Source organism: Podarcis erhardii (genome assembly GCF_964252035.2).
Source record: "Podarcis erhardii genome assembly, chromosome: 4".
Taxonomy (NCBI): Eukaryota; Metazoa; Chordata; class Lepidosauria; order Squamata; family Lacertidae; genus Podarcis; species Podarcis erhardii.
The window spans coordinates 14,734,511-14,761,552 of NC_138508.1; the positions used below are offsets into that span (position 1 = coordinate 14,734,511).

The 27,042-nt window shown below is 46.7% G+C and overlaps 1 protein-coding gene across 1 annotated transcript in view; it reads right to left on the reverse strand.

Moving 5' to 3' along the window:
- ME3 (malic enzyme 3) overlaps nt 1-27,042 on the reverse strand; it is a 97,116-nt gene that overhangs the window by 46,964 nt on the left and 23,110 nt on the right. Inside the window, exons 3-4 of the mRNA XM_081860442.1 lie at nt 3,244-3,377; nt 1,110-1,259 (exon numbers count right to left, since the gene is read on the reverse strand). Of these exons, the coding sequence (XP_081716568.1) occupies nt 1,110-1,259; nt 3,244-3,377 (284 nt within the window). The remainder of the gene's footprint in view (nt 1-1,109; nt 1,260-3,243; nt 3,378-27,042) is intronic.

The window sequence follows — 27,042 nt, forward strand, 5'->3', positions numbered from 1 at the left end:
TTACTTTTAAAAGCACAGAGAATCTATACCAAGGATGAGTAACCTGAGTTTTCCAAAAGTTGCTGCCTACATAAGAACAGGCTGCTGGAGCAGTTGGGATCATAGAGTTGGACGGGACCACGAGGGTCATCTAGTCCAACCCCCTAGTGTTTAGCCCAATGTGGGGCTTGGACTCAGAACTCTGAGATTAAGGGTTTCATGCTCTGCCAATGGAGAGTTGCCCACCTCGTCCAGAACTCCTGGAAAGTTTGCAAGCTGAATCTGAGTGCAACAGTGCTCTTCCTAGCAACTGGAATCTGATAGTACTGTCCTATCTCAACCGGAACACTATTCCACAGAACAGGGGCAGCCACAGTGAAGGCCCCGCTACAATGGAAGGGGCTTCTGATATTTAGGGAGCTGGAGGGTAAATCCTCCCACAGAATGCAGTGACCTTGTGCCTTGAAAAGTTCGCTCCCCTGGCTCTACTTGACCTTTCCTTATAAAAGGAAGCAGGAAGAAGCTGCTGGCAGGCTGATTGACAGCTTTCGTTAAGGGCTCTTTGGCTATCCTAAACTTGCCAATCTAGGCCACCTTTGCCTTGCTCTGCCCTGACTCTTGCTAAGTTTGCCACCCAGGTGCCGGCAAGTCCCCTGCCCATGGTCTGCAGGCATGGTTCACATGCGTAGCGATTTCGGGCTCCTGACGCAGCAAAAAGGCATCTGCTGAAGCAGCCCTCATGACAAACCACACAGCAAACACTGTTTACCCCCAAGGGTTGAACAGCAAGACAGCAAGAATCTTAAAGGTTATGGAACTGACGGAGGAGGGCTGAAGTGAGAATGTTTTTGCAGTTAAATTTAGCTAGATTGCACTGTCCTGTTCTTGAACAAAACTGGCTCTTGTTTTGAAAGAATTCTCCCCAGCATGCCATTAAGCAAACACATGCAAACTGTTTTTGATAGCTGCATCGTTTTCGCAAAGGGTGTTTCTTTTTTTCCTCAAGGGCCACCCACATTAAGAGGCGTACCAATGACAAAAGGAACATTCGTTTCCAATTAAGCATGGGGTGGGGGGTGGGATGGCACCATGATGGGGTAAGAGAGATAAAAATAGTCCTGTCTACTCACCGAGGCCTTCTGAAAGCCAGCCCATACTGCTGACAGGCCAAGCCGACGGTGGGAGTGTATACTATAGGCATGAATCTTTCTATGTCCGACGTGAGGACCCGGTAGAACAGCTTCTCATTTCGGTCTTGGAGCGTCATAAGGATGATATACCTGGCAGGGGGCAGCGGGAGGGGGGAAGAGGTGGAAGAAAAACATAAGAGAGGCATTGCTGATACTAAGCAGAAGCAACAGAGACAGTTCTCTGCCAGATTTTGGGGGGAAAGCTTCCGCCATCTCAACACATGCTTCTTATACCTGCTATTAGGCAAGAGGTTCCATGTTCAATCTCTGGTACACCCAGGTAGGGCTAAGAGAGCCTTACTCCCAGGTAAGTGAGCACAGGACTGCAGCCTAAGATTCCAAGCAGGCAGAGCTCCTTGCCCCTCCCCAGTCCTTGGGAAATCAAAGCAAATTACAGAGAGATGTAATGATGGCATACGAGAAATATGTAAAATAACTAAGCAAGTATTAGAAATCACCCCAGAACTGGCCCTACTAAACATCTTCCAAGACCACAATGCCCATTTACACCACAAAGAACTCATAACCCACCCACTTTCAGCAGCCAGAAACACCATAACCAGACACTGGAGAGACCTGTCGGGAGTAAGCATGGACCAATGGTACCAAATTGTATGGGAAACAGCCCTACTAGAAAAATTAACCAATAAACTGAAACTGGCACGGGGACAAACAGAAGAAGACACCTTTACCACGGTATGGCTCCCCTTCATCACATACACAGCCCAACAGGACAATGACAGACTCCACCAACAGCATACAAATCAATATGGCTAAGCTGATCCAAAACACCCACCCACCCCACTCACACATGAAAACAAAGATTACCACAGCCAATCGCAAATGAATAACCACACCCTAGGCCAACCCCAGCCCCTCTCACCACCAAAGGAACACAAGTGAACAGCAGAGAACCTGCACACCAAATCCTACATACATTAAGCAAAATAGAAACATCGTCACCCGACCCCACCCTCACCCATCTTCCCCCCTCCCCCCCTCTTCTTCCTAATGTCTCAACAAATGAAACTGATTTGCAAAAATGTTACATGGAAAAAATACAAGAGAGAGACATTACACATACTTCTGTAAATCAAGAAAATCTTTAATAAAAATACAAAAAAGAAGAAGAAAAGAAAATGTAAAGATGGTAGGATAAATTATGCAAAGCAAGAGAAGCCATGGCTTCTGTGAAATTTTGTTTATTTATTATTAACTCCTCGGTGAGTTGGGGGTGGGTGGGTGGGGTGAACATCCCTCCATCCTCTAACCGGAGAAAGGCTACCTGCCAGTTTTATTACGTGGTGAGGAATACAGAGCTATTGGTGTTGGAGAAGGGATTGCGAGAGCATCACGCATGAGGTTATGCGGGATCAAGGTGAATTGAAAGAGGGAAAGCGATGGCAACTCCACAAGCAATAATAAGGATATGGTAGGCGGATGGTCCCCATTTCATTTCAGGCTGGAAGCAGAAACATTGGCTGCATTGAGAGCAACTACCCTTTCCTACTCTACTTCCTCCGCAAACGCTAGTGTATAAAGCCCTAAATCACTTAGGCCCCAAATATCTGTGAGACCACCTCCTTCTCTCAGAGACCACCTCCTTCCTTTTGGGTGTTGTGATCAGCAGAGGAGGTCCTCTTGGCAGTTCTAACACCCTTAGAAGCCTGGGGTGGTGTTGGCCCAGGAGAGGGCCTTCTCTGTGGTAGCCCCTAAGTTGGGGAACTCTCTCCTCAAAGAGGTGCCCCTGGGACTTTCATTCCACAACTTTCATAGTATGCAGAATACGCACCTATTTATCCTGATCTTTGAGATATATTTCTTCCCTGAGCTATATATGTTTGAACCCACTCCAGCTGCAGTTGCCATTTCTTTTAAACTGTTTTTAATGGGGACCTTCTAACCACTGCCAACCACCTGCTATTGCAATGTAAGGCATGCTGTCATATTGCAGGGTTCTCTGCCACCTGCAGAGTTCTTCGGGGTGAGCAACCTTATCTTACGCGCATCCTTCCTAACGTTTAGCTCTGGCTACAGCCCCTTGCCTAGTGCTCTCGCCTCACATCTTGCTTACTTGTCTAGATCGCTGGATTTGGTCTCGTAGCTTTTGAGGACACGGAGAACTTGAACATCTTGGCTCAGGAAGCAAGGAGGGAGCAGGCCGTGGATTCCCAGCTGAAGCCTCTCTTCGAGGGTAAAGGCCATTCCCTAGAACGGAAGACAGGATGTGTTGAAGCAGTTATCGAATGGAGAGGCTCTCTTAACAGAAAGGGAGTATTATTAGATTTCCACTTTGGTGGACTCTCTCTGGGATATTCCACAAAGACGAAAAACTTCTCGGGAGGCATTTTGAGTCCTCCACCCCTCTTGCATTCTCACAACAACCCTGTGAGGTGAGTGAAGCTGAGGCTGAGGCTGAGGCCAGCAGGTGAGTTTCAGGGCTCTGCAGAGAACTGAGCCAGCCTAAACTCTATGTCAGGGATGGAGCAAATCTGGACTACAACTCCCATCATCCCTGACCACTGGCCGTGCCAGCTGGGGGCTGATGGGAGTTGGAGTGCAACAAAACTTGGGGGATGATCACAGCTTCCTCACTCTTGACACAGGGTGCTTCCAAAAAACCTTTTTATTGAACGTTCACTCTGCTTTGGCTGCAGGGAGATCAGAGGACATTAGACTCAGCTATAAGGCTGCAAATAAATTGTTTTAAGCGCGTTTTAAGTGCAAGATACAATGTGAAACTCGATGGCAATGTTAAGCCTTATCAAAAATTCAATGTATTTTTTAAAAAACACTAAAAAAAAAAAGCATTTTCAAAGCAGTTTTTATATGTGTCTAGATTCCACCACTGGCTACTGAATGAGTGCACATTCTGGTTTGTTTCCAATGCATTGCCCCACCCCACACTTTCTAATGCCTTTCCCCATTACTTTCCTTACAGCAGAAAGTCCGACCTTTCGGGAAAGGAGATTGGTTGCGAATGAGCACCCAATCATCAATGGTTGTGCAATTGACTGGGGATAGCTCAGTTGGTAGAGCATGGGCCTCTTAATCTCAGGGTCGAGGGTTCAAGCCCCACGCTGGGCAAAAGATTCCTGCATTACACAGGTTGGACCACATGACCTTTGTGGTACCTTCCAACTCTACAATTCTATTATTCTAATCTGAATTTGCCAGTATGTCCTATTTTTAAATCTCACCCAAAACCAACATCACCCTGAAAGTGCTCACAGGCTTCAAAACGGTTCATATCCCTGTTCAGCCATGAATCTCACTGGCTGAGGTCCAGCCAGGGGTGGGCCCAGTTTTTTTTAAGGATTTTGCTTCATGTGGCCAATAAATAAAAGCTCAGTTTTTACATGTCTTCTCTAAGTAAAACTTAGCAGGCTGTCATTCAATAGGTCTGCTTTTGAGAAGAACCAAGATCTGCTACAAGTCCAGTGTTTCGCAAGAAACAAGAGGAATTAATCATAACAACACGATAGGGCTTGCTACGCTTCTGAGTGCTATGCAATAAATTTGTTATCACAGCATGCTAGGGTTATAAATCAGGTTGTAGAGAGATACACATAATTCTACATGGTTTTCTGATATTACCCTCAAACTCAGGCAAATAGGGATTGCTACAGATTCTCTTCTTCTATTCGATGAATCACAAATCTTCTCTCTCATCAAGCAGAGGCTGCTAGGTCATGAAATCCAGAAACTACCAGACTTTTGTATGTTCATCTGCTTACTTAGGATTGCAGCCCCACCATGGAGTAATGCCTAATTACTTCTATAATTTAGATACTCCATCACAGAGCTTTTATGCTAGCTTGTCTAAATGCATTCCCCTCATCTGTATCATTTGGAAGGTATCAACAAATCCCCTCCCAGAACAGATTCTCTGTTCCTGTAATAAGAAAAAACCAGATACAATGCATCACATAATTTTGGACTGCCCTCACCCATCGCCGAGATCTCCTAGTGACTCCCTTACAGCTCAAAATATTGACTTACAAAGAGTCTGTAATCAAAGATTTGCTGAGGGATGATACTCCTGAAACTACCAAGATTGTTTCGGGGTACAGTGGTACCTCGGGTTATATACGCTTCAGGTTACAGACACTTCAGGTTACCAACTCAGAAATAGTACCTCAGGTTAAGAACTTTGCTTCAGGATGAGAACAGAAATCGTACTCCGGCGGCATGGCGGCAGCAGGAGGCCCCATTAGCTAAAGTGGTGCTTCAGGTTAAGAACAGTTTCAGGTTAAGAACAGACCTCCAGAACGAATTAAGTACTTAACCCGAGGTACTTAGCCAAGATCTTTAAAGCTAAATCTAAAGTTGCCCAATTTATTCAATGGTGGCTATTTAGTCTTTTATATATTGTATGGATTACCAATGTATTTCATGACTTTGTATGATTTTACTGTTTTAACTTATGCCAATAAAGGCTAGTAGTAGTCGTATAAATCAGTTTGTCAATCAGCTTTGCAGTGGCTTAACATCTTTGACCTGCTCAGTGTTTTCTTTCTTTTAAAAAATGTTTAGGGGTACTCTCATTATCCTACTCGTATTGAAATACTGCCCCTCAATGAGGCCAAACTTAATGTTTAGGGGTATGCGAACCCCTGCGTCCCCCCAGAAAAAAAGCACTGGACCTGCTAATATTATTATCAGAGAGAGAGAGAAAGAAAGAGAGTTTCTGCAGGCTCAGGGAAGGGATGGGATTCTTCCTGCTCAAAACACTTGAGGGCTGGACACCCCTCAACCATGACATCACCCCCTTCTCCAACACCTTGGCCAGGGAGGGTCCAGCTTCCCAGGCCAAATAATCCTCACAGGGTTGAAGAGGCAGGTTAGGCCAGAAGCCTCAGTGATAAACCACAGAAGCCTCTCTAGGGGCATTTTTTATTTCAGGGCCAAGAGGAATTTCAGCCAGCTGGAAGGGAATCCCGAGAACAAAAATGGCCAGTATCTCCCTCAGGCGTGCATCCCGGTGCTGGAGCAGAGAGAGGTCCCAAAGGCCTCCACATCATCCAAGATGCCTTTGTGTACATTAGAGAGAGCCATTCTCTGTTTATTCCATGAGAGCACGGCCGCCATTTTGGGTGTCATGATCTCGCGCAATTCCGTGCCACGATTCCCACCCCCTCCAAAAGTGGGCTGCGATCTTGCATAGCATTTGAAAACATGCATTTTGGGGCACCGTACCCAAAAAAGGGACGCGGGTGGCGCTGTGGGTTAAACCACAGAGCCTAGGGCTTGCCGATCAGAAGCTTGGCGGTTCGAATCCCCGTGAAGGGGTGAGCTCCCGTTGCTCTGTCCCTGCTCCTGTCCACCTAGCAGTTTGAAAGCATGTCAAAATACAAGTAGATAAATAGGTACCGCTCTGGCAGGAAGGTAAATGGTGTTTCCGTGCGCTGCTCTGGTTTGCCAGAAGCGGCTTAGTCATGCTGGCCACATGACCTGGAAGCTGTACGCCGGCTCCCTCGGCCAATAAAGTGAGATGAGCGCCACAACCCCAGAGTCGGCCACGACGGAACCTAATGGTTAGGGGTCCCTTTACCTTTTACCCCAAAAAACCCGCTGGTTTTTTTAGGGGGGAATCGCGGCATGACATTGTGTGATATCACGACACCCAAAATGGCCGCCATGCCCTAGTGAGAAAAAGCGGGAAGATGGCGTCTTGGAAAAATAGTGTCCTGGTTTTTCCCTTAGACATGTTGGAGGGTATGATACACCTCTCTCTATCCTTCACGCAGGCAAGCACGAGGCCTCATCAGAGTTCAAGGGAACATTTTGGCTAGTCAAAACACTCCAAGATGGTAGAAAGCACAGCCAGTAAAGGTAGGGAGCACATGGGACCCGGACAGAGCCCCAAGGGAGGAAAAGGCGATCAATTGCTACTAGCCAAGATGGAGGTGCTTTGCCTCCACAGTCAAAGGCAGCAATGCTTCTGAATACCAGTTGCTGGAAAGCACAGGAAGGAAGAGTGCTGTGCTGGCAGATTCAGCTGCACACAACCTTCCTCTGAGCCAGCGCGTGCTACAGGGATGACTAAACAGATCGGGATGGGCGTGCCAAAAATAATATTGTTTTCATTTAAGTTATTGCATTGGAATATTCAGAAATGAAACATACACTTTTTTTTTTAAAAAAAGAACCCACTTGAAAAGGTTTCCAGGAGGTGGCGTGACTCATGGCTTCCACATAACGACAAACAATTCAAGTGTCTTGAACAGCACGTGGTAACCTATCAGGCTGAACCCGAGAAAAATATTTTTATTCAAGTATTGGCTTTGATTTATGCTCCATGGCAACCATCGCAGACAATTTGCAACATTGTTGTTCTTTTTTTAAAACTCAGAACCTGTGTGTCTTCCCTGAAGAAACCCTTATTTGAAACTCTGGTGAGCAACTGCCAGCCAGTGCAGACAATATTGAGATAGGCGTGTTGAATGGTCTCTTTAAATTTGAAGGTTCATTATTGTTCCACAAGATGTGTATTTCTTTAAAGGCCAGAGCAAATAATGTGACCTAGGTACCTCAGGTTACATACGCTTCAAGTTACAGACTCCGCTAACCCAGAAATAATACCTTGGGTTAAGAACTTTGCTTCAGGATGAGAACAGAAATCGTGCTCCGGTGGCGTGGCAGCAGCAGGAGGCCCCATTGGCCAAAGTGGTGCTTCAGGTTAAGAACAGTTTCAGGTTTCAACAGTTTCAAGAATGGAACTCCGGAATGAATTAAGTACTTAACCTGAGGTACCACTGTATAGCAGGTGCTGTTAAGTTGTGGTAATTAAGCTGTTGGGTATGGTATATAAAGAGCGGCATGTAACTCTCTTTGTACCCTGGTGGATGGGAGATGCTTACTGATATATTGTAATTTAGTGTAAAAGGAGTTTTTGTTTTTGTTATTAAAACCTAGCAAAAGTTACTTCTGCTTTTCTTGAAATGTGTTGTCTCCCCAGCACGCCTTCTGAAGCGCAACTAATCTGCAAAATAGCCAACAAGGCGGACCAATGTTCTGACTTTGTATAGGGCAGATTCCTATGTTCCTATGGGGATCTCAGTGCTTTACTTTCTAACTGGAGGCAGATTCCACGCAGCTCCCAGCACCTGCCAGCAGAGCTGTCGCAGTTCACATGCCACAAGTGGCCCAGCCACTGCTAGATTTGGGTTGACAAGCAGCACGCAAGGCATCACATACTTCAGGCATTTAGCCAAAAAGGAAAACCTCGAGAGGCCAATGGGAGCTAGTGCCATATGCTTCCTCCACTGCTGGAGGCCATATGACTCCTATGCTGGGAATCACAAGTGCAGAGAGCAATGGCGTGTGGTCAGTGGACTGGGGACTGGGCTAGTCCCCTAAATGTTTCCAGTAAAATAGAGTAAAGGTAAAGGTAAAGGGACCCCTGACCATTAGGTCCAATCGTGACCGACTCTGGGGTTGCGGCGCTCATCTCGCTTTACTGGCCGAGGGAGCCGGCGTACAGCTTCCAGGTCATGTGGCCAGCATGACTAAGCCGCTTCTGGCGAACCAGAGCAGTGCACAGAAACGCCGTTTACCTTCCCGCCGGAGCAGTACCTATTTATCTACTTGCGCTTTGACGTGCTTTCAAACTCCTAGGTTGGCAGGAGAAGGGACCGAGCAACGGGAGCTCACCCCGTCGTGGGGATTCGAACTGCCAACCTTCTGATCGGCAAGCCCTAAGCTCTGTGGTTTAACCCACAGCGCCACCCGCATCCTGTAAATTAGAATATTAAAGTATTAAAGCCTGGCACCTCCTTCCCAAAGCGCAGGAAGCTTCTGCCCGACTTTGGGAAGGAGGCATGATGCTCCAACGAGGTCTAAGAGTCCTTTCATCAATTTCCCAAAGCCTGCCTGACTGGGAGAGACCCTAGTCTGAAACCTTGGAGAGCTGCTGCCAGCCAAGGTATTTAACATGATGAGCTGACGGTCTGACTTGGTTGGAGGCAGCTTTGCGTGTTCCTGTGCTAACCACTCAGCAACCAAAAGCCCTCGCACCTCAAGCAGAATATTTCCTGGCCCTGCTGCTTGAGATTCCTCGGCTGGAGATTGTTTCATTCCCAACAGGCAAATCCTGTTAACGTCTACAATCTACGAATCTGAGGCCCCAGAGCCAGGACGACTGCCGATGCCAAAGGGAAATATCATAAATGGCAAGGTGGCCAAAAGGAGTGGGTTTTCCTGTGGCGATTTCCTGACGAAGCTTTTTAAATTCCGCAAATGCCGACACGAAGTGTTCTGTGCGTCAGAAGAGGAGCGGAGCCAAGCCTGAGAGGTGAACTTTGCTCCCTTTTGACCTTGTGCTCCAAACAGATAACTCGGCAAGAGTCCAGATAATGTGTCTCAACCAACTATGGGTGATGCCAACTGAGTGAAGGAAGGAGGGGAAATGGTCCCAAACCTATTAAAAATCAACCACGTGGTTCCTAATTACCGTATTTTTTGCTCTATAAGACTCACTTTTTCCCTCCTAAAGAGTAAGGGGAAATGTGTGTGCGTCTTATGGAGCGAATGCAGGCTGCGCAGCTATCCCAGAAGCTTTCACTGTGCAGCAATCCCTCTTGCTGTTATGGCTTCTGAGATTCAGAATATTTTTTTTCTTGTTTTCCTCCTCCAAAAACTAGGTGCGTCTTGTGGTCTGGTGCGTCTTATAGAGCGAAAAATACGGTAGCTATTCACTCTGGTTGATGTCAGAAGCCGCAAAAGAAGAAGCTAGAGAGATGTTTATCTTCCTCTCACATAATAAAGGAAGCAGTTTTCTACCAAAGCAGGCCCACTGGCCCATCTACCTCAGTATTGTCTACACTGAATGGCAGCTGCCCTCCGGGGTTTTAGGGATGTCAGGGATTGAACCTCAAACCTCCTGCATGCAAAACAGATGCTCTAACCACTGAGTTATGGCCCTTCCCAAAGACTAGAACCCAGGGCCCGTCAATAAAGCTGAATTTTGGAGGGTTTGGGACAGGAGAAAGGGGCACTGCTTTACACAGCACACAGCAAAATTGGCTTTATGGAGGGGCTTGGATGAACTCATGGAGAATAAAGCAATGCAGATGCTCTATGGGTCTAATTCAAGGCGTGTTGGAAGTAGACTAGTAGCTGCCGATAACCTTTCCTTTCGAAACAGATTTTTATTGGTTTTTGAACAAATACAAATACAAGAACCATTAAACACTTATCGAGCAGTACATCTAATGGTGTTTGTTCTATCCATTGACTCTAGACATATGTTCAATGTTCAACCATATTACCTAACATAACCTCCCTGCTGCAAATATTGAGCGGTTGTTGTATATTGGTCTTGATTTTGTTCATTCACATAGTTAAAGTTGGAAGGTATCTTTTTTTTAAAATTGTTTTACTCATTTTTCTTTTTCATTCATTACATACATCTCAAAGTCTTAACATTTACTATGTATTCCTTCCACCCTCCCCTCCTAGGCTCCCCCCAACTTCCGCTTCTGGTTTGTTTCTCTTTTCAACCACTTTGCTACCTCCTAACAGAACAAGTTATTAACAACATAACATCAAACTTAACATTAACAACATAACATCAAACATAAAGATAAAAGTAGATACACCATAATATTTCTCTAGCTTCTAAACATTTTCTAATACTAATAGTGTGAATGTTTATTTAAATCCTGCCATCAAGTCTATCGACCTTCTTTTGTTTCTGCAAGTATAATATAAATGGTTCCCATTCTTTTTCAAAGTCGCTGTTGTCTTTTTCTCTTAGTCTGACAGACTAAGAGAAAGTTGGAAGGTGTCTTTATACGTTTGTTGGAAGGTGTCTTTCTTCGTTATGCCTTCAATTGCCCTCCTGTTCCTGGTGAGATGTTCGGACATTGTGGCATTCCATATATTATTTTCCCATATGTTCATGAAAGGCTATCTGCAGCACTTCCCCCCTTAAAGCCATCTCTGCTCGCTCAAAGTCAGTCCCTGATAACCTCCACAGAGGGGTCTATGACTGCTGGTCTATGACTGTAAAAAAGATTTGGATTGTATAACCTCAGTTAACTTGTTTATTCCACTTTAAAAACCATCTTTGGCCTGATCCAGCGGGCCTTTTCTTATGAGTTGAGCTATCTCAAATCACCTCAGCTGGAGAGCTTTAAATTTCCGAGGCTTAACTAACAAGACTACAGGGTGGCTTTCCTCAGCCCATGTGAAAACATCTCCTTAGAGATGGGGGCATCCACTGATTATTGCGCCTCCTCCCTCAACCTGCCCCAAATCTTCACTTTTGGCTTTTTCGAAGGCTGACAAAAGGCCCAGTGTTCTCCCGCCTGTTTAAAGAGAACAGGCAAATGTATTCCAGGTCGGTCTCAGCAACAAAGAGAGATCCTTCTGTGTTTCTCCCGATGCCTGCCAAATTACATGAAAAGTTAGTTGCGGGAAACAATTCCCTTTTTAAAAAAATATACAATGCAATTCTTTCAGTGACGTTCTTATTGAGGACTCCCTTTCTTCTTCTTCCTCAAGGCTCTTCGTTTCCAGTTAAGCCACCAAAGAAATGGAAGGATAATGACCTTTCTATAGGCCTTTTGCCTGTGTCTCGGACATAAATTAAAGCACGTTGTTCATTTGGCGCCTCAGAAACGACAACCGGCTTTTCTCTCCGTTTAACCAGGCCTCTGCACATAGGCGAAACATATGGTACCAAAGCCTGATCTTAATCACACATGGGAGCGGTGAACCCTTTTGTGTTTACTTAGACCACGAAATGGCCACACTCCAAAGCAGGCCATTCGCTAAGGACCCCGCTGCTTGATTCATTCTGTAAACTGAGACTTCTGTTTGATAAAGGAGGCTCGAAGGAAAGGAAAGGAAAGGAAAGGAAAGGAAAGGAAAGGAAAGGAAAGGAAAGGAAAGGAAAGGAAAGGAAAGGAAAGGAAAGGAAAAGAGAGAGAGAGCAGAAAGCAGCTAATGGCATCTTCTCCTACAGCATACAAAATATTAAGGGCTGAAAAGCAACTCTGTTCTGGAAAAATCCTCGATATTTGCAGATATAGAACCCAGAATGGCAAGGATCATTCAGTTTCTGAATTAAGGGTTATCTCTGTTTTCAGTTAAGTCAGTTAAACCAGGGTGGTGGAGGTGTTGCTCAGCAACCAGGCAGTGTGTCATGATCTTTACTGAGGCAGCTCGTGCTCTGACTGGCTATGCAGATCTGAGGGAGTTTTCCTCTGTACGTTTCGTTGGCTGTCCCCCTCCTATGTAGAAGGACTGACCCATGCGAAAGACAAGAACTCTCTGCTCCTTTCTCCTCAAATTATGCATGGTTTTTTTATTCAGTTTGCTCTGTAAAGTGCACCGGATTCAAATAAGTAGCTCTGCTAGCGGAAACCTTCACAAGGACATCCACTAGCACAATGGGGCTTTTGCCCCTCTTTATCCCACCCCATTGCCTCCTCTAGACTGGTGGAGGGGGGTGTTTCAGGAGAAACCTCTAAATCAGGGGTCTGCAACCTTTAAGACAAAAAGAGCCACTTGGACCCGTTTCCAAAGGAAAAAAACTGGGACCCACAAAACTCGTCATTATAAAAATAACTTTTTTGTCACTTTTTATTATTTCTTTGTTTGACCCCTCAGAATTACTCCTCCTCATAGAAATAAACGTTAAATTAACAAGTTACCTTTTTGTGTGTGTGTGTTCTTCACTCCCCTTCAAAACAGTGACCAGTGTACATGCCCCCTTTCAATGCAGTGACCAGCGTACATGCCCCTTACAATGTAGCGGGCGGGCAGGCACGCTCGCACCACCCCCATGCGACGTCACAGCCAGTACAGAGCCCACCACAGTGGGGAGTGTCGGGGCGCACAATGCGCCTCCTCCCCTCGCTAGTATCCGTCCCAGAGCCGCGGCAAAGGTGTAAAAGAGCCACATGCGGCTCCGGAGCCGCGGGTTGCAGACCCCTGCTCTAAATAAACAGCATGAGTGGGGAAGAGAGAGGAGTAGGTTCCATGAAAAAAGCCAAAATGCTCGTGCTGATTGCAACATTGAATTCTTCCCAGTGTTATCAGGACTTTCCTCTCTGCACTCTGCATTATTTAATTGATTTTCTTGACAAGCCAATGAATCTGAATCGTGGGAGAATCAGGGTGGCCCAAAATAAGGACCATTTCACGCAGTGCATAGTTAAAATGTGCAATTTGCTACCACAAGATGTGATGATGGCTGCCACCTTAGACTGCTATAAAAGGAGATACAAAAAATTTGTGGAGGAAAGAGCTTTCCACAGCTGCTACCCACCATGGTTATATACTGTCTCCAGGATCAGAGGTTGTCCGTTTCTGAATACTATTTCTCTGAATACTATTATTTCTCTGTGGCGAGGGAGTTTCACAACATAGAGGCTACCACAGAGAATGCCCTTTTCTGGGCCACTGCCACCCTAGCTTCTGAGAGCGGTGGAAAAGCCAACAGAGTCCTCTCTGCTGATCTTAACACCCAAGGGGGTCTTGTAGGAAGTGGTTTTTCGGGTATTAGGGACCTGAGTTGTTCAGGACATGAAACGTGAGCCCCTTGAATAGGGCCAGGAAACGACAGGCAGCTAATCTCTGGGGAGCAATAGTGGAAGAGGGCTAGGGGCCTAAGCCCTGCCACCCATAAGCCTCTGCTTCGGCACTGTGGGGGGAGAGGAAGCTGAAGAAGAATAGCTCTCAGTCTGATCCAAAAGCGTGTGGACCATCCATGATGACTAGCAAAGGCCTTTCTTACTTCTGCAGAGACTGCTCAGGGATAGCTCAGTTGGAAGAGCATGAGATTCTTAATATCAGGGTCGTGGGTTTGAACCCCACACTGGGCAAAAGATTCCTGTATTGCAGGGGGTTGTACTAGATGACCCTCATGGTCCCTTCCAACCCTACAGCTATTTGATTCTTGTGCTCCATAAACTGGCCTAAAGAAAAGAAGCTCTGGTACAAAATAACACACACACACACACACAGTCTCTTAGAAGGAGTGGTGAGCCCACTGAACAAACAAACGAAAACCACAGTTGGAAAGGGTGGGGAAGGCACGTCAGGAGAGGGGCATACAAAAGCAGTACAACGTGTTGATCATCACAAAAATGTTCCCGCATACCAAGCGGGAAAAGATGATTAAAAATAAAATTGGCATGCAAAAGGGATGGGCTACCAACTGTGAGCAGCACATCGTAAAAAGCATTGTTAGGCGGCAGTTCACAGGTCCGCAAACATGAGGCAACTGCATCCTGGAAAGCGTTGGCCAAACATCTGCAAATAAAGCAGTCTTGAGGGTTACAGGAGGATTTGAAATCAGGATCAGCTGCAGTCCCACTCCACAACCATCAGATCTCGCCCCATGGCCTGCTGCTAGTTTGGCCCCTTCAAGAGGACTGGAACCTTTAAAATAGGGAACAGACATGATATTGGTTTCCCTGGCTTATATTGTGCTTGCATTCTTATCGGTGCAGGGCTGATAGAAACATTGGGGATATGCGTGAGAAAGATTGGGGCGATGGAATGGGAGGGAAAGGTTAAACACACCCTCTTCAAGAGACAGAGCTCAGATCAGAACCAGAGCATCCCCCCACAACAGGGTTGTGCTGCTTTTAGAGTTAACAAGACAGAGGACATGAGATGTGACTACAGACCATAGTCTATTGCAGACCTCAGCAAACCTGAGTTATTCAATTGGGCTAGCTAGGTAATCAGTGCAGATCTTTCAAGTTGGGCTCATTTCCTTAACTTAGATGAGATTTTACATCTTTCCCCTACCACCCTAAAGGGGCCACTTCTAGTCTCTGCTTCACTTAACCCTCTTTCCCACCTGCACCCCATGCAATCTGGAAAATAACGCGTTTGATTTCCTTTTTATATTTCACCAGGGGGAAAAGAAAAGAAACATCGTTCATTTTATTCCCCGTAGATCTGGCATGTCTGCTGCATGACTCAGGCATGGAAGCGCTCTATAAATGAACTCCTCCTCTGTTCGAAATGTTAATATTTTCCGACATCTTTATTCATTGCGCTGCTCCCTTTTGCCCTCCTACACACACACACACACACACACACACAGGATTTTCCATTTTCATCCCAACACTGAACAGTTTGTCTTGCCACCTGGGAAACAGACCACAACAACCCACAATGCCCTAGTCATTCAGCTTTCGTTCCATACCGTTGTCAGGTTACAGGACAAATAATCCCTTACTGGCACTTACTGTTTTTGCAACACTGGGCAGTGAGAGGAAGCCACCTCGGGCAGCAGATGCCTGTAAATTGTTGCTGCTGCTGTGTGTGGCATAAAAGGTAAAGGTAAAGGGACCCCTGACCATTAGGTCCAGTTGTGACCGACTCTGGGGTTGTGGCGCTCATCTCGCTTTACTGGCCGAGGGATCCGGCGTACAGCCTCCGGGTCATGTGGCCAGCATGACTAAGCCGCTTCTGGCGAACCAGAGCAGCACACGGAAACGCTGTTTACCTTCCCGCCGGAAGGTACTTTGATGTGCTTTCGAACTGCTAGGTTGGCAGGAGCAGGGACCGAGCAACAGGAGCTCACCCCGTCATGGGGATTTGAACCGCCGACCTTCTGATCGGCAAGTCCTAGGCTCTGTGGTTTAACCCACAGCGCCACCCGCGTCCCTGTGTGTGGCATACAACCTGCCTTGTCCTCGTCCCCCTGCCCTATAAGATAGCCTGCTTCCTTCAGGTGTGGTAGAGGAAACTTCCCTTTGGCCAGGGTTCAAGGAAGATGCCATCACCAATCTGCTCAGCTTCTGCACATGGGCTGGAGGGCGGCTGGCTGCCTTCTTTTCCTTTGCGTCAGGCAGCAAAGCATATTGGACCAACCCTGTCCCAGCCAGGGCTCATCTCAAGGCTGTCGCGTGGAATAATAATAATAATAATAATAATAATAATAATAATAATTTTATTTATATCCTGTCCTAGGAAAAGGGAGCAAGCTTGTTTTCTTCTGCTCCTGACTGTAGGACTCGAATCAGTGGCTTCAAATTACAAGGAAGGAGATTCCAACTAAACATAAGGAAGAACTTTCTGACAGTAAGAGCTGTTCAACATTGGAACAGGCCCCCTTGGGAGATTGTAGACTCTCTTTCCTTGGAGGATTGTAAGCAGAGGTTAAGTAGTCATGGATGCTTTCGTTGAGATTCCTGCATTGCAGGGGGTTGGACTAGATGACCCTTGGGGTCCCTTCAAACTCAACAATTCTATGATTGTATAAATCTAAGTCTTTACATGTAAAGCTATATACACCAGGAGTGGCTGACTTTAGGCCCTCTAGATGCTGTTGGAACTCCAGCTTTCATCCACCAGTATGGCCAATGGCCAAGGATGATGGGAGCTGTGGTTCTGTAATAGCTGCAAGGCGAAAACAAAATAAAAAAATTCCTTCCAGTAGCACCTTAAAGACCAACTGAGTTAGTTCTAGGTATGAGCTTTCGTGTGCATGCACACTTCTTCAGATCTGTAGCTGCAAGGCCACAGGTTTGCCACCCCTTGTAGATATGAAGGCTGGCAACATCAACCCTGGAGTGTGGGAATCCCTTGCAGACAACCACAGTGTCCACATGCCTTCATCTTCCCCAGCTGCAACAAAACATGTCTCTCCCACATCAGTCTCTATAGCCACAGCAGGTGCTGAAACTCTCCAATGGTTTGACTTCACCTCCAAAGGTGCTCTTCTCCATTGTCTCCCGAAACATACGGGTGCCAACCATTCCCTAATGTACAAAGCTGTCTTATACAGTATACACTGGGAGCTGACTTCTTCTGAGTCAGACCATTAGTGCATTGAGCTCAGTACTGTCTACACTGACTGACAGAGGCTCTCTAAGGTTTCAGGTTGTCCTAGCTGGAGATCCCAGGGATTAAACCCAGGACTTGCTCAAAAGTCCCCTGTGCTATAAAGCTAAAGGAGGAAAACTTCAGGGCACAGAAAGATTTGGCACATGTAGACCTGGAGCTTGCATCTTGCGCGTTGAAAACCCAGTCAGAGGATAAACATTGGCTGTAATTAGGAAGTCAAACCAGATCCTGATTGTTAATGGACCTGCTGGCTGTCCGGGTTAATTTCAAAGCATTTCTGCTTGCTTCTCCCAGGGGATGTCTGCGTTTGGATCTAACATAGCTGATGAAAAATGGCAGGAAATGTTTCCTTGGGGTGGATGTACTCGTAGGAAATATGTTAATAGTACAGCCTGCCGCCGCCACCACTGGGAAATGCAAAACTAGGCCCCTGAGGCTCCCAGCACTGCAATAAAAATCGTTCACATGCAGCTTCAACCGTGAAAAAGAAGTGAATTATCTGGGTGTTGTTCATCTTGTTCGCAAATTTTGACAAGGAAATCAAACATGTTCAGGCGTCACCTGCCATTGTAAAAGAGGGCTGGTACTGGAAGCACAGCTGGCATCTTTAACAGGGAGCCAAGGCAAAGAATACTAATTTAGGGGAGGGGAAAACAATGCTGTTTTAACACTGTCTAGGAAGTTAAAAATGCGTTTGAGTCAGCGCATAGCGACCTCATCGCCAATCAGTAACCCTATATTGTAAGCAGGGATGGGTGTGTATTCAACATCCTGGAAAGACACAAGATTCTAGCACTTCTGACACTGATGTAAAGTACATTTTTCTCCCTCTACTCCCCTGCACACTTGAAAAGATGCAAGTACACACAAGACTGAGGTTCCATTGGCATTAACCCAATATGGGCCTTCTAGGAGGTTGTTTTCCATTTGTGGAAATTCTTCCTTCTTTGGCGGTCACTTGTAGCTGAGTAAGATTGACTTCCATGAACATGGTTTTAACAATGAGTCCGTAGGTGACTCTGGAGGCCAAGTCTGGATCCACACGTCCTTCCACAGTGGGGACACTGGTTCCCGGGCGGGAGTTGACCCTGGTGAGGGTTTGCCAAGCATGCCTTCCACTTAGCATGTTCTGCTTAGCCCTTGCGTTCTGAGTTTGAGTGTCTTCAAAGTCCATGACACCTTTGGTAAAGGCTGTTCTCCAACTGGAACGATCGCAGGCCATTTGTGGAACACCATCCCTCGTGAGGTGTTTCTGTCTCCCTTGTTATTGACTTTCAGGAGATTCTATTTTTTCAAAATTCAGTTTACTCAGGTATTTTGATAGATACTGGCCACATCAGCCAGGAAATTAATAACTGTGAAGGCATGCAGTTGCTTTTAAACATGGGTTTGTTTTTTTTAGATGTTCTAAAGTGTTAGAAATCTTTTTAGATACTTTAACAAAAAATATCATTCTGTAGTAACGTTTTGATGTTTGCCACCCTGGGCTCCTTTGGGAAGAATGCTAGGCTTGCCATGCGTCGGGAAAATTCCCAACATGTCTGGATGTCATGGCAACATGATGGAAAAAGCAGCGGAAACAGCTCCAAAATCACTATTTTGGGGGGAGCGCAACAATTTTGGTGGTCTCCTAAAGAAAGCTCAGCGAATTTGCGGGTGTCAAGAACTTTACTTTTTTAAATACGGCAACCCCAAGGAATGCAAACTCTGCATCAACAGAAGTCTAGTATCCCTATCAAGGGAAGTAATAGTACAACTCTATTCTGCCTTGGTCAGACCACACCTGGAATACTGTGTCCAATTCTGGGCGAAACAGTTTAAGAAGGATTTTGACAAGCTGGAACATGTGCCAAGGAGGGCAACCAAGATGACCAAGGGTCTGGAAGCCAATAATAATAATAATAATAATAATAATACCTTTATTGTCATTGTACAACCTGTGTACAATGAAATTAAACGAGCCTCCCCCCACAAACACTCAATCTCTTACCGAACAATACACCACCTTGCAAGTCAATTTCGCTATGTTATTTTCCGTTCAACAGCCTAACAGCCCATGGATAGAAGCTATTTTTTAGCCTGTTAGTATGGCTGATTAGGAGGAAGCCTTAGGAGGAAGGGTTGAGGAAGTTAGGTGTGTTTAGCCTGGAAAAGAGGAGACTGAGAGGAGATATGACAGCCATCTCCAAATATCTGAAGGGCTGTCACACGGAAGAGAGAGCATGCTTGTTCTCTCCTGGTCTGGAGGGTAGGACTCGAACCAATGGCCTCAAGTTACAAGAAAGGAGATTCTGGCTAAACATCAGGAAGAGCTTTCTAACAGTAAGAGTTATTTGACAGTGGGACAGTCTCCCTTGGGAGGTTGTGGACTCTTCTTCCTTGGAGGTTTTTCAGCAAAGGTTGGTCATCTGCCATGGATGCTTCAGCTGAGATTCCTGCATTGCAGGGGGTTGGACTAGATGACCCTTGGATCCCTTCCAACTTGAAGATTCTATGAAACAATAATGTAGTAGAATGCTTCCTGGACTGAATCTCTTTAGGTTGCAGGTGAAGGAATTGCATTGTTAATGTATTCCCTCCCTCCCTCCCTCCCTCCCTCCCTTCCTTCTTTCCTTCTTTCCTTCTTTCCTTCCTTTAAAAGAACACCCAACTTTATATGTGTGTGTAAAAAAACCTAGCATGTCAGGCATTAAACTTCATCATCGCTCTGATATGGTAGTTTTGTTTAAGAATAAATTTTATTTCATTCGTTTCAGTGAAGGCTCATCCATACGTGCCACCCTCCAATTGCTGCTTCAAGTGGTACAGTCAAAAAAAGACTGTATCATGTGTGAGCAATTTGGTTCTATAAAAAGGGCCTATATGAAAACACAAGACTCCATAGGAAAAAAACAACTTATGAATTGCAGTTATACTGAATAGATAAACCAGATGACAAACATTGAGTCAATAAAAAACATTGCTCAGTTGTTCTTAATCACAAGAGAGGGGGAAAGTTGCATCATGTATGTGGCACATGTAATGTGTTCATTTACACAGGAACACTCAATTATGTTTACAACTTCTTTTTTAAATGGATTGCTTTTAATACTGTTAATTCATTTGTATTTTAATTATTTTAAGCTGTAAGCCACCCAGAGGACACAGTTTTAATTTGGCACACACAAAAATCTAAAACAAAACAAAACAAAACAAAACAAAACACAGTGACTGTAAACTTGAAAAGGCATGAGAAAATGTATTAGGATATCCTATGCAGCATAAAGGGATGCGGGTGGCACTGTGGGTTAAACCACAGAAGATCGGCGGTTCGAATCCCCACGACGGGGTGAGCTCCCGTTGCTCGGTCCCTGCTCCTGCCAAACTAGCAGTTCAAAAGCACATCCAAGTGCAAGTAGATAAATAGGTAGCACTCCAGCAGGAAGGTAAACGGTGTTTCTGTGTGCTGCTCTGGTTCGCCAGAAGCGGTTTAGTCATGCTGGCCACATGACCCAGAAGCTGTACGCCGGCTCCGTCGGCCAATAAAGCGAGATGAGCGCCGCAACCCCAGAGTTGGGTCACGACTGGACCTAATGGTCGGGGGTCCCTTTACTTTTACCTAAAAGCTTAGAAATGAAACCGAGGCTTCTTCTTTTTGCTTTTATAAGATGCTTCATAAAATAAATTCTCCAACTGTTGTATTAACAGGGTTCTTTGATTTAAAAAACCCCCCACAATATTTACAGAAATGTAAACAGCATAAAAGCTACATAGCTGACAAAAACCAGGAAACATCTCAAATAAATTCAATTCAATTCTAGGGCTATGTACAGTTTAAGAAGGATATTGCCAAGCTGGAATGTGTGCAGAGGTGGCCAACTAAGGCGATCAAGGGTCTGGAACCTAAGCCTTATGAGGAACGGTTGAAGCAGCCGGGTATGCTTAGCCTGGAGAAGAGGAGACTGAGAGCTGATGTGGTAGCTATCTTCAAATACCTGAAGGGATGTCTTGCTTATTGCCTGAACAATATATATATCCACACAAAAGTACAATATAATTAAGGCTATGGTGAGAAGGGGGCGAGTCTCTTCCGGGTATTTGTAGGGTAAGACTGACACAGGGTTTTAAAAAGTATCATTTCAAAATGCTTTCAAAATCTCAATTTCCCCCTAAGAAACAAATGAAGAAGTGTGGTTTGATCTTCTCATACTCTGAAGAGTGGCATGGACAGTATTAGTCAGAACAGCCCACTAGTCTCGCTGGAAGCAATTCGGAAAAAGTTACAGTGATGACACCATGGGAAAAGAATTACAAACTTCTTTCAAAAGGAATGCTTCAAACCAGAATGGAGCTGTTTCAGGATCACTAAATGATCCAGTCAGCTGTAATCTTGCTTGGGAATATCACTGAACATCCATGGCTGCAAATGGATATTTAGGAAATGTAATACTTTATGGAGAGACCCTCCTATTAGCAAAGTCCAGGGGTAAGGGCTGATTCCTACTGATACCATCTGTACACAAGTTATATATATATATAAGCTTGAATAAAACCTAGTTTGTAGAAAGACTACTACTACTACTAATCATAATAATAAATCTGAATTAAAAGCCTCTTCCCCCTTTAACTGGCAGCTCACCTAATGAGGACTGAGCATGTTTAGTTGTTGGAGAAAAGCAAATACATTTCCTTTTCTTGAGTTTGTAGTTAATGCACATGTTACTTTAAACCCCATGAAAGCACTGTTTGTGTAGCTCCACCTCAAAAAGCTAAGCTGTTCACACCAGGTAAATTGTCTACTGCTTTTTCTCTCTCATCTCCGCTCATCTTGTAAATAGTTCCTGCATGAATAAAACCTTCGAACTCCAGAAACTGTGACTATTCCAATTTAATTTACCCAAGCTGTGACCCGGAGCATCTGGTAGTGGGGTTCCGAATGGAGTATCCTGGAAAGGGGTGTGGCTGGAGCCCTGAACAAAAGCAATAAACAGGAACAGTCCACACCACAACATTTGTTATGGGTCCGACTTAAGAACGTAAGAAGAGCCCAGCTCCTGGATCAGGCCCAAGGCCCATCTAGTCCAGCATCCTGTTCTTCTAGGGGCCAACCAGATGACCCAATAGGAAGCTTGCAAGCAGAACCTGATAGCAGCATTCCCTGCAACATTCCCTGTTGTTCTCAACAACTGGAATTCAGAAGCAAACTGCCTATCATAGACAGTGGAGGTGCAACATAGCCACAGTGGCCACTTAAAAACCCCTTAATTTATAGCTCTCAGTTCTAAAGCACTACAATATCACCTTGTTCTAGGACGATGCTCCTTTCCCCAAATTTCTTGCTATATCAAAAGATTCTATAAAACAGGCGGTCCCTTCTTCTGTTACCGCACGCAATAAATTCTTGCATCCATCTTGAATCCATCAAGTTCCAGCCCATCCATTTTTATTTTTCGTCTGTCTTTCTTTTCTTCCTGTTGAATTTCCGTGTTCAGGCACGAACCAGCAATTTGCTCCTGATACCTACAATTTGCAATACGCCTTCGATATCTGCTCAAGCGGTTCACCCACAACGGCTCAATTGTATCAATTAGGTACTTCTGCTGAGCTGAACAAGAAAGAGAGAATGCACATTGCAGGGAATGGTCCAAGGCACACGAGACAGTTCTGTCGCCGCCTGAGCAGGTCTGGCGCTGTAAATTGACAGGATGGGAGAAGCTAGCTTGGGGGCCAGTCTCAGGCAGCCTGCACCTCTGGGGACGTATAAATTAATATTCCTCTGAATAAACATCCAAAACCGGTGATAAATATTTCTGAAAGTGAAGAATTAGGGTCCTTCCAGGCTGGTGCATTCTGCAACACGACAGGGGCAGATAGCCATTCTATTTATTCTGCATTTCTGACTATTTGTGTTCCGTGATGGGGAGGTTATAAATGATCCAGCTGTCGATGCTATTTGCACCTGCAAAGATTTCAGGGCAGTCACACTGCTTCATTTCCAGTTAGTGCGTATCCTGAAATCCCGTAACTTTTCATGCAAAAATAAATAAATTCCTGGTTATTTTTGGTCCCATTTTTGTTCTGCTATAGCCCCTCTGGATAATAATAATGAAGCAGCATCAGGGAAGCATCGTAGAACAACGTGCTGGCATTTGTCTGTCTCAGGAGACAATGGAGTGCACCTCCAAGGGTGAAGTCAAACTTCCCTGGGGCACAAGCCTAGGCAGTGTGTATAGAGGTCCTGGGCTGCACAGATGACAGACCCCGCCTCTTGGCCTTACTGATGTGGTCCAAAGGGAAGCAGAGCAATACGTTTTGCACCAGTTTGGCTGCAGGAGTTGCCAGAAGGAGGTGCCATCCAGCTACCTTAGTGGTCAGGGGGAGAAGAGGGAGAAGATTAGGAGGAGGAGGTGTCAGAAACTAAAGAGGTAACAGGGCTTAGTGAGAGGGGAGCAGGGGCAGATTCTGTGGCAGAATCAGAAGGAAGCCAAGTGGCAGAGATGAGTCAGGATGCTGAAGAGGCAATGTCCCTCTCCTGCTACGAGAAGCTCCCTTCTCCTTGTCTCCCAGAAACAGAAAAGGCATGAAAAGGGCAGAGAGACTGGTGACACAAAGGCACAGTCTCTGATTGCTTGGGAAGAAGCCTGGAAAGGAGGGTATGTAGATGGCTGTGGAGAGGTAGGGACTTTCAGTCTCAGCAACCAATTCATGGGGCAAGTCCTACCAGGGATGAGACGCTGTGCTCCTTGGGCTGGACATTCCTCTGAGTCTGTGCAGATTGTGTTCTTGCTAATGAGAGTTAACTCCAACATGCACAGTGTGATTTACTGCAGGATCACTCATGACATAAAGAAAATAAGGTTGACCCAATTGGCTGGCTGGGGGCAGGCTGAGGTTGATGGAGCAGTGCCCCATATGGCCTAATGGACCAGGCCTTAACTGCCAACTGGAAGCGAGTAGGGAAACTAAGTGAGGAAAAAGGACAAGGCTTTCTCCTCCCTTCTTTCCTTCAAAAGTCTGGGCTAATTAAGAGTGAAACTACTCCACCCATCAGTTTCCTGAGCTCGACTAATGAAACTGTTTTCTTTTCGCCCCCGGGGCTGGCTTCAAATCCAGACCACAGAGGTGTGGCAAGCTGGTCAAGGCTGCCAGCTGCCACAGGGATAGCTCACAAAGTCCTTCCATTGCAAATACCTCCCAGGCAGCGTTGAGAGGAAGAGGAGAGACACGTGAAGTTCGAGAGCATGGATCCGAAGCTCACACACGCCTGCTTCTTACAGATGGAACTCCCTGCATGTCAGGGAGAGAAATAGCTTCTGCAGAAGAAGACAGGTCTGCAAAAATGCTACCTGTTATGTAGTGAAGTTTCACCCTGGGCCAGCAGGGGGATACTGTATATAGTTTTCACTCAGGTCCGCGTCAGTTATTTTAGGCGGGAACTCTGGGCTGTTGTTGTTACAATGTTGACAGCCGGCTGCCTATAAAAGCAGGCCGGCTGAGCTGTTTGCAGTCAGTTCTATTCCAGCTTACGAAATAAAGAGCTAGTTGGAGAAATCGCTGTGTCGTCGGCTATGTCAACCCACAACTTAACACTGGCGACGAGGATGGGATTGATGGACATCAGAGCACAGCCAGATGCAGCCAGCCTCTGAACTGAGCTGAATCACTGAGCTGAATCACAGAGCGAAATCACTGAGCGAAATCACTGGACAGAACCAATTCAGAGCTGACTGTTCTGGCTAGAGCACTGTGTTCCATCCATCGCCCTTCACGCCGGCATCGGAATCATGGCTTCACTTGTGCCTCTACCGCCGTTTGCGCCAGCCTCTGAATCATGGGATTCCTACCTCGCTCGGTTCGACTGCTACCTCCAAGCCAACGAGCTGACAGCAGTATCAAAGGATCGGAAGCGGGGCCTATTCCTCAGCCTCTGTGGGCCTGAGGTGTTTGAGACGGCCCGAGCATTGGTTGCGCCCGAAGCAGTCCAGGCAACACCATGGGACACGATCCAAGAGAAGCTCCGCAACCACTACGCACCAAAGCCGTCCAAGATTGCTGCCCGCCATGCGTTCTACCACCGGAACCAGGCAGAGGGGGAGTCAATCAACAACTACACCACCGCCCTGCGACAGGCTGCAATGCACTGTGAGTTCCGAGACTTAGACGATGCCCTGATGGATCGAATCGTCTGCGGGGTCCGGGACATCCATCTGCAACGGCGTCTCCTCGCCAAGCCAGACCTCACGCTGCAGAAAGCCATTGAGGAGGCTGTGGCCTCAGAAGCTGCTGAACGCTCCGCCCAGGAGATCCGCAAGTGCAGCAGCCCGCGTCTTGCTAGGGAGCCAGTTCCGGTGCATCATGAAGAGGCCAGCAGTGATGAGGCATCCTCCAGTGAAGGCGATGATGTGCACCAGACAAAGCGGGAGCACAGGAAGTTCCAACAGAAGTCCAAGGGCCAACCGGAATGTGCCGGCTGCGGAGGCAACCATTCCCGTGCCAAGTGTCGATTCAGAGACGCCATCTGTAGGAAGTGTTCCAGAAGGGGCCACATCGCTAAGGTCTGCCGATCGGCTCCGTCTGACACCCCCCCTTCATTGACTCGCAAGTCCAAGCCTTCCCTCCAGTCTGCCAAGGAAAGTTGTTTCGCTCTCACCAACTGCCGCTGCCCGTCTGGAACCACGATTGGCCAAACCGACTCGCCTACGCGACGCAAGCTGAACGTCACGGTGCTCATTGAAGGAGCTCCATGTGACATGGAGATCGACACCGGGTCTGCCCTGTCCATCGTGTCGTGGAGCACCATCAAAAGACTGGTACCCAGAGTGTCCAAAAGGCAACTCGACTCTCACCGCGTACACCTGAGAGACTACCAGGGAAACGACATTCCCGTGGTAGGCGTTGGCCGGTTCCGGATTGCCTTCAAGGATTTTTCGGGCCTGCTCCGGTTGGTGGTGGTCGAAGGTCAGCGGCCAAGCCTCCTAGGGCTAGACTGGTTTGATGCCCTCGGCCTGGAAGTCACCGGCATCAACTGCATCTCTAACGCAGAGACTGAGGGTCTGGTCAAAGACTTTGCCGAGGTTTTTGACGGCACCTTGGGGCAATATACAGGTACGCCCATCTCCTTTAGCCTTGATCCACAAGTCGCCCCCATCAAGCTAAAGCCACGCCGGGTTCCCTTTGCTCTCAAGGCTAAGGTGGACGAACAACTGGACAAACTGATCGCCCAAGGAGTTTTGGAGCCGGTTGACCACGCCAAGTGGGAAACCCCCATCGTCACGCCTGTCAAGCCAGATGGGTCGGTGAGAATCTGCGCTGACTACAAGTGCACGATCAACAAGGCACTTCAGCAGCACGCTTATCCGGTTCCTGTTGTCCAACACCTGCTGCATTCCCTGGGTGAGGGTAAGGTCTTCGCTAAGCTGGACCTTGCCCAAGCCTATCAACAACTGCCCGTCGATGATGCCACTGCTGAAGCCCAGACGATCGTCACCCACCGGGGGGCATTCCGTTGCCGCCGGTTGCAGTTCGGGGTGAGTGTGGCTCCTGGCATCTTCCAAAGCCTTATGGAGCGTCTCCTGCAAGGGCTTCCGGGCGTGGTACCATATTTTGATGACGTCTTGGTGTCTGCAGACTCACACCAGCAGCTGTTCGAGCGCCTCCGTGCCGTGCTGACCAGGTTCCAAGAGGCCGGGCTCAAGGTAAAGAGGGAGAAGTGCCAGATCGCCGTTCCACAGGTAGAGTTCCTGGGCTATCTTATCGATGCCTCCGGCCTTCACCCGACCACATCCAAGATCCGCGCTATCCAGCAGGCCCCCACCCCAAAGAACAAGACGGAGTTGCAGGCATTCCTGGGGCTGCTGAACTTTTATAACATGTTCCTGCCCCACAAAGCCACAGTGGCTGAGCCTCTTCACCGACTCCTTAGTACAAAGACACCTTGGGCCTGGGGTCATCGGGAGACGGCGGCCTTCAACGCGGTTAAGGCTCTCCTTTCATCAGACAGTGTGCTGGTACAGTACAGTGAATCCAGGCCGCTGGTCCTTGCCTGCGACGCCTCACCTTTTGGCATCGGTGCTGT